Genomic DNA, 13,130 nt, shown 5'->3' with positions numbered 1-13,130 from the left:
TGCCCATGCTGCAAACAGGATTATTTTGGCTGTGTGGCCCTGCTGCTCTCCCTCATCTGTCATTTGTGTCTGCAGGGCAAAGGCAGTGGATGTGTGAGTGATTTCTGTGTGATTGGGGGCCGGGGATGAGTTTGTTTTGTTCACAGATTGCAGGTGAAGGGACTGACAGGTACATGGTGAACACCTCTGCAGCTCAGTTCTGTGTTAAACGTGCTGGAAGGAGAAACATCTGCTTTTCTCCAGCTCATCCTGCAGTTAGGGACTCCAAGGCACAAAACTGATATGCTTTGTCTTTATAGGCAATTTTAAATAAGAGATTTTTCAACTAGGCTGTTTTTGCACTTCCCAATGGTAATGCTGCACTTCCTTTGTGACCTGATGAGATTTCATCTTAACCTCAGTCCTGCTTTTCTCTGTCCAGTCCCAAATCCCAGGCAATCTCCACACTTCAGTAGCTTTCTAAAACTCCTTTTCCCCTAAACAAGAATGCCCAGTCTTCCTCCAGTCACCCTCCTCATTCTGCTGCCCTGTGGCACTGCCATCCCATCTGCTGCTTGGGTCAGGCCTCCCTGCACCAGCAACCAGTAAAAATACAGTGGGAAATCACTTTGCTGCAGAGGGCTGGACATGAAGAGCCTTTAGCTCTGTTTGGGGTCCTGGTGAAGTCTGTCAGAGCAGCACAAACTCTCTGTCACTGCCTGGCAGCTCTGTGGGACAGGCTGCATGTGCAGGTGTGAACCAAAGCTGCAGCCTCTGCAGCCTTTTGGGAGCTGCTGCTGTGGAGCATCCACAGGTCACAGAGCAGAGCACCTGCTGCTGCTGAGGGGACCTGACCCCTGAAAACACAGGGTGTTGGCTTTTGGCTCTTCAGAAATGGACATCTCTGTTGGGAAGGACAAGAGGAGCACTTCAGGGTTTTTTTAATGCATTAATTGCCACGGTGCATTTGGGCTTTGGCTTTTATCAGCACATTTCTCCTAAAGTGGGGGTTGTAAGCAGTAACTCGCCAGGTAGAGGGGAAAAGGGGGGGTTTGGTGTGAAAGATGCCAAAATGAGCCTGCCATGTCTTTGTTAATGCTCTTTGACAAAAATCAATACAGAGCTTGTCTAGTTAAGAGCGGAGAGGAATTGCCTCTATTAACGTGCCTTGAAAGGTGAAGTGTTTTGAGGGCAGTGGATAGAAAACATAGAAGAGGGGATTTTATTGGGTTGTTTTTACTCTTAGTGATCTGCTAAGCTGCTTGTTAGGAAGAATTGATGAGCAGGGAGTTTGTGCAGCGTGGAGGTGACAGACTGACAGAGTTACTCTGTGTTGTCTCCCACACAGACCCTTCTAGAGACAACTACGAGCCTTTTAAACCACGATCTCCACTGGTCCCTGTGTAACCTGAGAGCCTCTGTCACGAGGGGGCTCACCCCAAAGCAGGATTACTGCTGCATCTGTCTCCAGCAGTACAAGAGGAGGCAAGAAACTGCTGATGAAATCATTGTTTTCAGGTAAAGTTAAGGGGTGAGGTCACAGCTGTGATGTGCTAGTAGTTCTAAAAGGGGAAAAAAGCTCCTGGTGTTTGACTTGCACGAATAATCATCTATATTCCTGTGAGCATGTCTCCCTGTGAAGGGCTGGCTAATCAAACTCACCAGAGCCTGCTTTGCATGCAGTTGGCTCTGCTCTCTGCAAGGAATCACCTCCCAGTTCTGTGTCCCCGCTCCCAGCAGTGCTCCTGGGGCACTGCAGCACCCTGGGCTCCTGTGTGTGTTTGTCCAGCTCAGATCCCCCCCAGCCCTGGCTGTGTTTGTGGCTGGCCTCTCCCCTGCTCCCCTCTGTGCCCAGCTGTCTGTACAGTAGGACAGGGTCATTGTTACCTGGCTGTTCTGTCCTGTGGCTGTACCAGCAGATGGGCACCCACTGTTACTGTGGTGAGTCTGGGAATGCCACAGGAGGGTGAGCAGGTGGGAGGGAGTGCATACACTGCTGTCTGCACTCCTTGTGTCCCACTGCCCAGCCACTTCCCCCACGGTGCAGAGCTCAGGAGGGGCTGCCCTGCCTCCAAACACTGATTCCTTCTCTTTCCAGCTGTGGCCACCTGTACCATTCCCTGTGCCTGCTGAGCAAGGAGTGTGGGACAGTCACCAAGGGCCTCATGAGGTGGATGTGCTATAAATGCAACTCGAGTAACAAGGGAGGAAAGCTCAGTGAGAACTTCTCAGAGCTGAAAAAAGGAACTGGAGCATCCCTGGCGCAGGTAGGGTTTGGGAGGTGGTTTCTCTTGGAGTAAGCTTTTGTCATTCCTTTGTTCTCATGTGTCTGTGCTTCCAGAGAAGTCCCTGGTCCAACAGTAGCTGTCAAACAGTATCAGCAGCCAACTGGTCACGTTCCTGAATGTCATTGTATTTTGATGGGTACACAGAGCTGTGGAAGTCGTGGGAATGTGTTCATCCAGAAGGCCTGGGAGCTGATGGCAGGGCCAGCTGGATGCTGGCAGCTGATTGCCTGCTACATGCATCCACTGCTTTGTATTGTTTGGGAGAGTCTGGGATGGGACACTGGGGGGACAGTTCCTTTCAAACTATTTTCAGGAATGTCTTCTATAAAACTTAGTTAAAAGCTGGCATGTTCCTTGTGGCTGGATCGTGGAGCCTCTGTTCCACCTTCCCAACAGATAACCAGGCTCTGGGTAGAGGTCTGGGATTGATTTGATTGTTTTGGCTTTGCTAAGTGTGATGTTTTAAGAAGCTTGTGTGTGACCAAGACTGATGCAGCTGGATTTGGGTGAGAGAACAGAGAATTAGTTTGTGTTTATTGTCAGTATTTGTGCTCAAGAAGTTTCACCATCCCTAATTCAAACAGAAGTGCAGTCTCCATATGCATGGAGCTGTCTCTTCCCTGGCATTGTGCTGAGGATTGCAAGCCACACTGGCAGGCAGCTTGTTGGGATGTCTTTAGGGATATTGCACGTGGGGAGCTGAACTCTGCACTCGGCAAAGGCAGCCACTGAGGAGGGTTTGTTCCTGTGCCTTGAGGTACTTAGTGCATTGTCATCACACAGATGCACCCAGAGCAGTGAGTCTTCACTGCTGGAACCGAGAGAATTCAGTCTTGGAGTACATTTTTGTAGTAGTACTTTAGTTTTCTTCCAGCAGATGATTCCAATTTCTGCCAAATCCATCCCAATCCAAAGCTGGCTGATGGCATCAGTCAGCTCCTGGCAGCTGCTGCACTAACAGGAAAGGCTTCCTGCTTGGAGGGAGGAAAAGGAACCTCAGGGGTGTGTACAGAGCCCCATGCAGTCTCTGCAGTCAGGTTGTGTTAGTGTTTTATTTGGTGACAGCATGGAAAGCTTTCCTGGCAGGTTGTAAATCCACTGGGGTCCAACCAGGCTGCTTCCAAACATGGTGTGTGTGTATGTGCTGCCCTGCTGCAGGGGGATGTGGGCACTGGCTCTAAAGTTGGGCAGGTTCAGCAGCACCACATCTCCCCCTCTGCACTCCTGCTCCCCAGTGGCTGTAAAGGGGGGTGACAGGGTGCACTTCAACAGCTCGAGGCAAAATTAGATACTAAAACTGCATCCAGCATTCAAGTGCCTGACACTTGATCCCAGTGCCTGATAACTGGGTTATTCTCTGGGTTTCTCATGGGCAGCCAGAGCTTCTGTGCCTCCCCTTGAACACCAGTGTGGACATACCCCAAGAAAGATGGGGAAAGTGCTCCAGATGCCGTGGGAATGATCGGGGAAGGGAAGATGCTTCCCTTTATTTATCTGATGTGTCTGTGAAAGTGAGGGGCTGGCTGGGACTCAGGGCTGAAAGGGAGATGTGGAGAGACTGGATGGGGAAGAAAGGGGTTACAGCACGGGTCATCTAGTGCTGGTTGGAAACTGTCCATCCCAGGCCATCAGAGTGTGGGATGCTTCCTGCTGCTGCTTCCCTGCTGCTGTCATGTGCTCTTGGCAGGGAAGCCACTGCTTCCTGCTCCACAGGCAGCCAGCCCAGCCCAGCAGAGCTTGGCTCTGGCTCAGCAGAGCCCCAGCACTGCTTCAGGCCCCCCACCTCCTCCTCCCCATGTCCCAGATCCTCTCCAAGTTTGTGATGTTCCTCATGTATTTAAATTACAATATTTAACTGTTGTACTTTCATGTGACCAAACTGTTGTGCAGTCAGAGCTTAAAAAAGCTGAGTATATTTAGACTTGGCAACAGACTGTAGAATCTCCAGCTTCTCCAGGAAGTTTGTTTGCTGAACAATCACCCCTCAGCAGCGTTCATTAACCCTGGGAGGTACCAATTCCTCTGACCAGGCCGTGGGCTGAGTCACAGACCTGACTCGTTGTGATGGGGGAGGTGCTGGGAATGTGGAGGAGATGGAGCTTCTCTGTGTTCCCTCCTAACTCTGCTGGCAGACCCAGAGCTCTGTGTGTTGGTGAACAGGAAATCCCGAGGGAGGCCACGCTCACAGGGTTGTGCTTCCAGCCCTGCCCTCCCTTACCCCAGAGAGCCATCTCCAGAGCTTCCAGGCCATTCCACGCATGGATCTGTGGGGAGGGTGTTTCCTTGCAGCCTCTTTGAAGACCCTGAAAACTTAATCTGTCTCTGGGCAAAATCTAATGTGGTTTTTATTTTTCCATAGGGAAATCTTCAGTTGAGGTATTTATTTTCTCAGGAAGCCTTGAATTAGGAGTAGACTCATACTGAGAAATGCCACTGAGCATCTGGAGTGCATTTCCCAGCACTAATTCTGCCCTGCCCAAGCAGGGCCTGTCAGTTTGAATTGTGCAGTGTGGCTGAGATGTGGATGTGAAACGACAGCCCAACAGACAGGGTTTCTGTGCCCTGTGCTGTGTGAGTGGTGCTGTAGCCAGTCCCTGAAATTGGGGAGGTGGAGAGATGCCACAAGCCATCACTGACCCGTCACAGGATCAGGGACAGCTCCCACTGAAGTGGGGCCTGGCTGGGCTGAGGGCTTGGGGCACCCCAGCCAAGGGGAACAGGGGAGAAGGGTAGGGGGGCTTTTCTCTCCTCTGGTTCTGCTACCAAAAGTTTGTGCTGTGTTATCCCCTAAGCCTTGCTGCCATCTCAAGGATAATCTTCTGGGGCTAAAGGATCATCTGTCCCATCTTCCCTACCCTACCATAAGTGAGAGTTCACAGAAATGAGAGCTTGTGTTTGTGGTGGGTTTTAATCCGATTGCAATCTCGCAGTGTTGCTGTTGTGGTGTTTGAAGTGAAGGCACAGCAGCTGGGCTCTGCCTAAATACCTGCTGAAACACTCCTGGTGTCTCAGCCATCCATCCCCAAAACTCATTTGCCTCGTGTCAGTGAGCTGGTTTGTGTTTGCCATGGATTCTGCCAGCCTGGGTACCGGGGATCAGGGAGAGGAGCACAGTCCTGGCTCCTGGGCCATGAGCTCTGCCACAAAGCCCTGAACTGCCATGCTCTGGTTATTCCATGTTTGAGGAGGTGCCTGAGTTCTAAGGACACCATCATTGGAGCTGTCCAGATGGCAAATGTTTTATTCAGGAGTTTAATCCTGTCAAGTCACGCCAGGACGGACAATGGACGTGATCCATAGTTAATCCAGTTTGTCAGGCTCTACCTTGGAGCTCTGTCCTGCAGCCTTCCAGCACCCCTGCCTGTGAGCCTTCCAGAGCCTCAGGACTGGGCCCTCTGCAGCACCTCTGGGTGCTTTCTCTTGGTAACAGTGAAGGTTTAGGATGGGTTTTTTTCACCAATACTTACTGTAGAGCCAGCCAGGCATTACATGACCTCCATCAATCAGTGAACAGAGCCAGTTTAACTGTTTTCAGTGTAAGTGACCATCAGTTATTAGTTTGTCTCCAGCAATACAAAAAATTGCAGAGGCTTTATGGCTCTGAAAATAACCAGCTGTGATCCCCCCAATAACAAAAGGAGATAAGTAGTGTTTTATACAGTTACAAGGTAGTGCATTCTCTCCTCTGTGGAGAATATTCCCACATACACATTAACTGAGAGAACTCCAGCTTTGGAGTTGGCTTTGGGGGGGGATTCCTTCACTCTGTTTAGGATTGCTTGGAAACAGAAGTGATTAAGTAAGAAGAAAACTGAGTGCAGGTGTCTTCACAAGCAGGTAGAGGAGGACTGGCACCAAAGCTAAAACTGAAACCAAAATACAACTTGGGAAAGACTGATTTGAAAACCATATTTATCCTTTAGACGCTCTTAAATCAAAATTGACTGTTTTCTTGGACTTTTGCTACTGTAGAGGTGAGTTAGTTCTGTTGTTTTGTTGGTTTTTTTGAGAAAAATCAGAGTGAATTGTAATTGTGCCCCCTGGCCTTTGTACAGAGCAATCTGCAGAAGGTTCCTTCCCTTGCCTGCAATCCCAACCCCTGCCTGCTGACAAGAAGCAGGGACAGCTGAATTCCAAACTGCCCAAAGCCAAGAGCAGTGGGATTGGGATGACCTGGGGAAGGGTCATGTCCTGGTTAAGAGAAAAGATGGGAAAGTTGCAGTGGAGAATCTTGGCTTGACTTTGCATCTCAGTTTCTGAGAAACCATTCCTGTGGTTTGATGAAGTTTTCATTCCATATCTGGGGGGATGTGCTGAACAGACTCATTTAAATACAGTGGCAGATGCTGGGCTGCTGCAGCCTCTGGATGTTCCCCCAAACGGCACAGACCTGCCAGGGAGGCTGTTCCTTGGGCTGGATTTGCTCCTCTCTGGGATTCCAAGCTGAGGAATAACCACCTTGGAATTGGGCCCAAGGGTTAATGGTGCCAGTGACTCCTCTCTTCTGATGTTCCTCTGAAGGAGGGGAGCAAAATAACTGGAAGCTGAGGCTTTGGCTGTTTGCAGTCCCTCGTGGGAGAGTGGGAGAGGGAATTCTGGCTGTGTCAGTGATGCTGGCTAGAGCCCAGGGGGCACTGGCTGTTCCTGAGGGCAGCTTTTGGAAATGCAGGTGAGCATCTGTCTCTGGTATATCCCATCAGTGGGAAGCTGCAGTTTCCATGTCCCACCTTCCTGGTGCACAAGGAGAACAGTGTTTTGTGGTCTGTGTGAGGCTTGGGCACAGCCAGGCTCAGGCAGCTGCTGCTGAGCCCCCAGGGCAGAGTTGGGCTGAAGCAGGTTGGAAACCTCCCTGTGGCACAGCAGTGCCAGGCTGCTCCCGGGAGCATGGGTAGCACGGGTGTTCCCTGGGCTGTTCTGTGAGGTCTGGGGTCATATTATCAATAACCCTCTGGCAGGAGGGGTCACTAACCCTTCTTACACTGAGCAGGACTTCCTTCTAAGCATCTTTACATAGGACCCAGAGGAACAGCTGGAGCTGTGCCAGGGCAGGGTCAGGTTGGATCTCAGGAAAAGGTTCTTCCCCCAGAGGGTGGTTGGGCACTGACCAGGCTCCCCAGGGCAGTGGGCACAGCCCCAAGGCTGCCAGAGCTCCAGGAGGGTTTGGATGATCCTCTGGGGCACAGGGGGTGACTCTGGGGGATGGGCCTGTGCAGGGCTGAGGGTTGGACTGGATAATCCTTGGGGGTCCCTTCCAGCTCAGGAGATTCTGGGATTACCTTCCCTTTCTCTCCCCAACTCCTGCCATTGAGAGAACGCTGCACCCTTTCAGTCTTCTGTGGGATCTGCTCAACAGCCCCTTGGCTCATCTGCAGCAGGTGAATTCTCTGCCTTCCTGCAGAGAAACCTCTGTCCTCGGGCTCAGCCCCAGCAAAGACCTGCTGTAACACTTGATCCACGTGCTGCTGTGCTTTCCTTGGAGCCTGCTGGATTGGGAATGAACACCTCGTCTGCTGTGTCCAGTGAGGGGGGTGGGGTTTGGGTTTGTCTAATTAATCCTGAACAGCATTATTGCTCCTTGGGCTGAAGGCATCAGTTGTAAGGCCAGGGGAATATTCCAGCAGTGCCTGGCGTCAGCAGGAGCCACTAAAGGGGGTGTGTGGAGGTGTGCCAGTGTGCTTCCAGGTACCTGCCACAGCCAGTCCCCTGCTGTGCCCTCATCCCTGCAGGCTCACGTTGCAGCAGCAGTGAGTGTATCAGAGCACAAACAAACCTGTGCTCTCCCTGCCTTCAGTGGGAGCTTTGCTCCCAAAGCAGTTAAGTTCAGCTGGAAATAAGAGACATCTGCCTTGCCCATGCTGCTGCTGAGGAGATGGGAGGCCAGTGCTGTGGGACAGCCTGGCTGTGCTGCAGTGCTGGGGAGGCTGCTCTGCCCCGTGGGGTCAGTGCTGTGGGACAGCCTGGCTGTGCTGCAGTGCTGGGGAGGCTGCTCTGCCCCGCGGGGTCAGGGCTGGGGCTGCAGCAGTGGGTCCTGCCCTGCCGGCCCTGCCCGGGGCTGTCCTGCTGCCAGGGCTCACCCTGGATGTGCTGCCACGGCACTGGGGAGGCCCTGGGAGCCTGGTCGAGGAGCAGCACATCCCTGGCTCTGGGATGGCCCCAGGGAAGGGTTGAGCTGTGTGGCTGTTCCCCCTCAGCCATGGCTGGGCTGTGTCTGTCCCGGAGTGTCACTGCAGAGGCTCTGCAGAGCTGCAGCAGCAGGAGCACTGCTGTTCTCTGAGGGGTGTCCTGAGCTTTCTCTGGAGCTCATTAACACTTCTGTAATGTCTCTGTAGTTCCAGTGACTTTGGGTCAGAGCTGCCTGCCTTGCTCTCTTTTTGGTTGATTGTTCCAGGTTCCTGGGAGTCCGTGAGAACAGCAGAGCCTTGTCCCACAGAAGAAAAATAGATTTCCAGATTTCCTTACCTTAATTGGCTCAGCTTTCATTAAAACACTGGGTTTGTGTACCTGTTTGTAAGGTTGGCTGAGCTGTGGTGAAAAGAGTGCCCAGTTGCAGGGGAGGGAGGCAGAGGGTGGGCTTGGTGTCCATTGCCCGTGGGCTCTAAACAGGGAGGTGGGGGTTGCCTTGGTTCCTAGCAACCCCAGAACCTTCCCCAGGACTTGTGGCTGCCTCTGCCTGTGTTGGGGAGCAGCCCCTGGCACAGTGTGGAGCTCTGAAGCTCTAACTGGTGCAGCAGTGTCTTGTGTGGAAGGAATGGCTGACGGGCAGCTCTGGGATGGGTCTCTTGTGTGACTGTAGATGGTGCCTCTGCTCCAGCTGCTGTGATCTGCTTTGCTCAGGCACCAGCTGAGGATGGAATTTGGAGCTGTTAAAGATAATTGCAGGCTTGGGAGGGCTGTGTGGTGACTACCAGAGGGGGTGGAATACGTGCAAGCAAAAACTATGCAACAGAAATGAGCGTTCGTGGTGGGATCTTGGAGAGCTGGAAAATGAAAAGGAGCCTTTCTCCTTCCTGGCCCAGATCCACAGGGAATCAGTTGTCTCTGGGGTTCTGTGTCTAGTCTGAAGCCTTTCCAAAGGGGTGTAAGGATTTGCTGAAAGTGGCTTGGAGGTGCCAAGGGCTTTGTCCTGCTCTGGACACTCTGGAGCTGCTGGCCCTGGAGGCAGGGGCTGTGCTCTGGGTGAGCCTGGGGGCTTCCACTGACACCACAGTGCTGCTGCTGCACCCCAGAGCCTCCCACGGCCCCCGAAGGGAAACACACCTTTAGTGACACAGTAAAAAAGGAAAAGGCCTGACAGCAGTTGTTTCCATGACAACAGAAAGAATTGCCTGCAATATTTCAGCTCATCAGCCTGGGAACAGCCTGATTGATAGTTACACACGCGTGGTAGGGAGAGAGCAGGAGAGGGGAGGCCAATTATATGGCATTTTCCTTGTCCTTGAGTGCCTGTGGCCACAGACACTGTGGAGGGCAGGTTTTCCTTGCTTTTTGCTCTTTCCAGGTGAGGATGACCTGCTAGTTCCTGCCAGTACCACCCCCAGCTGTGGTACCTGCCCCTCAGTGTCCCAAGCTCCGGGGGCTGTGCAGGGAATGGGACGTGTGGCTGCTTGGCTGGCAACTAGCAAATAGTTATTTGCACCAGAGAGAATATCTTGGAAGGGAGGGAGGGAGTTTGGCACATGCTGCCAGCATAAGGGATCTCTTCCCAGACTGATGATCAAAGGCAGGCACACGTGGCTTCAGGACAGTCACGGAACTATCCAGGCTTCAGGAAACCTGTGGTGGGCTCAGAGCACCTTCCACTGCCAAAGAGAGTTTAAAGTCAGTGCAGCTTCAGTCAGTCCCCACTGGTAGGACTGTAGCATTTGGGGTTAATAACCCTTGGGAAATGTATTTTGGAGAAAATACTTGTATGTTCCCTTAAAAATAGATCCCCAGAGACAACAGATGCCAGCCTGCTGCTCATGAGGGAGGCCGTTCCCCTGGCTCCTGTTGTGGTTTCTTGATGATGCTTTTCCTTAGCAGGATGAGCAGAAACATTCAAAATAGAAACAGTGTGGTGTGATAAATGGAACAAACCTACAAGAATCTGTGATGCTTTGTCATCTCTCCCTGGGATATGTAAATGGTGCCATTTACAGCAGCCTGAGTGTGCAGCCCTCCTTGCCTTGGTGCTCTTGGTGCAGCTGTGGGCCCTCTCCCTGCAGCTCTGGAGCTGCCCCTTGCTGCTGGGCAGGGCCAGTCCCAGGGGACATGGCTGCCGTGGCTGTCACTCACCCCCTTTCCACCCCTCATTTCCCACCTTTCAGTCTGTAACATCCCACTGGGAATAAAAAGGCACCTTAGGATGCCATTAGTTGTTCCCAGTCCCTGGCACCGTCGTGTTCCCGTCCCAGCCAGGCACAGCCTGTGCCCCATGGCAGCGGGGCCGTGTGGGGCTGAGCAGGGCTGGGAGGTGAGACAGGACTGGGGGAGCTGCTGCTGCTGCTGCCTGGGGAGGAGCCCTGGAGAGGCTGCTCATCCACACAAACCCATTGCTTCTCTTCCCAGCTGGCTGCGGGGGAGTTTTCCCATCCCTTTTATCCTTCCCCCAAAGGTATTTCAGTACTGTGCCATCAGGGACAGAGCCCAGCAGGAAGTCAGGATGTAGGGGTGTATCTGTCCTTTGTGCCACAACAGGACTTTTTTCTCCCAGAACTGAGGTGCACACGGTGGCTTGAAGCCAAAGGAGAGGTGGCTCAAAAGGCCTCCCAGACAGGCTGTGGAGCAGCTGCTCCAGGCCCAGGAATGAATTTCTGTGTATAGGAACCGGACCCCCTGCGGGGTGTGGTTTCTGTAACCTTCTCACTCTCTTTCTTAGGCAAGTTCAGAGTCTCTGTTGGATCCTCAGCAGATCCAGGCCTTTGACCAGCTGTGCCGGCTGAACCGAGGCACGTCCCGGGTACGTACCCCCCGCTCTGCTCTGCTTCAGCTTGGTCACAGACGTTCTGCACGTTGTCAGGCCAGGCACCAGTGTGGCAGGGAGGGCTCTGGCTTTTCTCTGGGCTTTGGGCCAGTGCTGTGCACACCGTGAGGCAGCCACGCTGGGGAATTCGTGGGTAGGGAAACCCAGGAATGCCTCTGGCTTTGGGGCTGGGCCTGACAAGTGCCACATCCTTTTTGGGTTTGTAGCCTCCCTCCCCTGCAGACACTGTGGGGCTCCCATGATCACTCGGGATGCTCCCTCCTCCTGCCCCCATGTTGTCGCAAGGAGAGCACAACTCCCTCTGTCCCTGGCATTTTCCTTTTACCTCCTGCCTGTTTTGGTTGCAGTTGTTGGCACTTTCAGCTCTTTCTGGGCTTGTTTTTCAATTATGTGATTTTAAACCAACCTAAAGATCCCTGGGGAGTTGTTTAGCTCTGGACTGGTGGCCCCCTCTGTAGGGCCCTTCCATAGCCACCCTTTGCTGTAGGTGGGTTAAGGTTTCTCTGACTGCTGCAGGAACACGGTGACCCCCCAGCCCTTTGTCCCTGTGCTCCCTGCAGGGTGTTCCCGGGGTGCTGAGGGTGATCCATGTGTGTTTTCCCTGCAGTTGGCTCTCCTGACGGAGCTGGCCCGTGGTGGTGAAAAGCACGGGCTGCTCAGCACTTCCCACGGGGACTCGGCCTCCAGCAGCGTCTTCCAGAACGAGACCTTCCAGCTCCACCTGACCCCCCCTCCGCTGGCCGAGGACTAGTGCTTGTGTGCCACCAGGGCTGGGCCTGCCCTCAGCTCCTGCTGCTGGGAAGCCTTTCCATCACTCCATGGCACTTTTCCCCCCACATCCCCTTTTCCAGAACCTTCTGGGCTGACTCTGGGTTTGTAGCTGGGTGATCTCCCAGCTCTGCTGCGGCCTCTCCCTAAGCCAAGGCAGGTGGGGACAGCTGGGCTGGGAGCTGGAGCTCTGGGAGCTGGAGCTCTGGGGGCAGAGCCAGCGTGCCAGGGCATGGACAGCAGGGGCTGCCTGTGCCCACCTGGGATCGGGGCACTGGGAACTGTCCACACACTGCAGTGAGCTCTGCTGGGCTGGAGGAGCCTGTGCTGTGCCCAGAGCTGTGTCCCGGGGCTGTGCCTGGGGCCACACCTGAGCTCTGTGTTCCCAAAGCAGCTGTTTTCCAAGGCCTGGCTCTGTCTGAAGGCACAGAACAGGCAAACCTGGAGAAGGCTGAGGAACGTGTGGGAAACGTGAGTGGTGCCCAGTGTGTCCCACCTCCCAACCATTAAAGAGGCCCTTGGGTGAACGTCTCTCGTGACTTCTGCACGCGGGGAGCGGGTGAGGGCTGCTGGAAAGAGATGAACCTTGTCCCTGGGGGTGAAGCCCAAACCTCACCCCTCGCCTCGTTGTACTTTATGGTGGGGATGTGGGGGGAGTGTGTGTAAAAAGGTGTCTCGGGCCCCTTGGGGGCTGCAAGGGGGAGAGGGTGGGTGTGATGGGTGCTCATGGTCACAGAGGTTTGTCACTCTAAGCTCAGCCCACTGTTCTGTAACACCAAAGTGGGCCCTGTCCCTTCCCAGCAGCACCTTTAGGACCTGCTCTCACTGCTGCACCCGGGTGTAGGTGGGGTTTCTGTGCTCCTTACACTCCTCTTCCTCCTGCTCACTTTGTCACTGGCACTTGGGTGTTTTGGGGTACCACACCCTCGGGGTCCCAGCTGCTCCCAGGGCACAGCACCGGGTGGGGGTTGTTCTCACACAGAACTCTGGTGGCTGATCCATGCAGAGCTCACACGGAATGGCAGGAATATGGGAACAGAGAAGCACCAGGTGTTGTGCAGAGCTCACCTGGCCAGGAGCAGTGCCTCACCTCCTTCCCACGAGCACTGAGAAGGGCACACTGGTGTTTCCAG

The 13,130-nt window shown here is 53.6% G+C and overlaps 1 protein-coding gene across 4 annotated transcripts in view; it reads left to right on the top strand.

Annotated features, from left to right (window-relative positions):
* VPS8 (VPS8 subunit of CORVET complex) overlaps window positions 1–12,524 on the top strand; it is a 66,864-nt gene extending 54,340 nt beyond the window's left edge. For all 4 annotated transcript variants that reach the window (XM_064666674.1, XM_064666672.1, XM_064666673.1 and 1 more), the window contains 4 exons: window positions 1,328–1,497; window positions 2,078–2,246; window positions 11,125–11,205; window positions 11,837–12,524. In XM_064666674.1, the coding sequence (XP_064522744.1) occupies window positions 1,328–1,497; window positions 2,078–2,246; window positions 11,125–11,205; window positions 11,837–11,980 (564 nt within the window). In that variant the 3' untranslated portion in view covers window positions 11,981–12,524. The remainder of the gene's footprint in view (window positions 1–1,327; window positions 1,498–2,077; window positions 2,247–11,124; window positions 11,206–11,836) is intronic.
* The last annotated feature ends 606 nt before the right edge of the window (window positions 12,525–13,130 follow it).

The sequence above is a fragment of the Pseudopipra pipra genome, chromosome 10, assembly GCF_036250125.1.
Source record: "Pseudopipra pipra isolate bDixPip1 chromosome 10, bDixPip1.hap1, whole genome shotgun sequence".
In the NCBI taxonomy this organism is placed as follows: domain Eukaryota; kingdom Metazoa; phylum Chordata; class Aves; order Passeriformes; family Pipridae; genus Pseudopipra; species Pseudopipra pipra.
The sequence above is the reverse complement of the archived record's forward strand: the minus strand, read 5'-3'. Positions and strand labels throughout refer to the sequence as shown.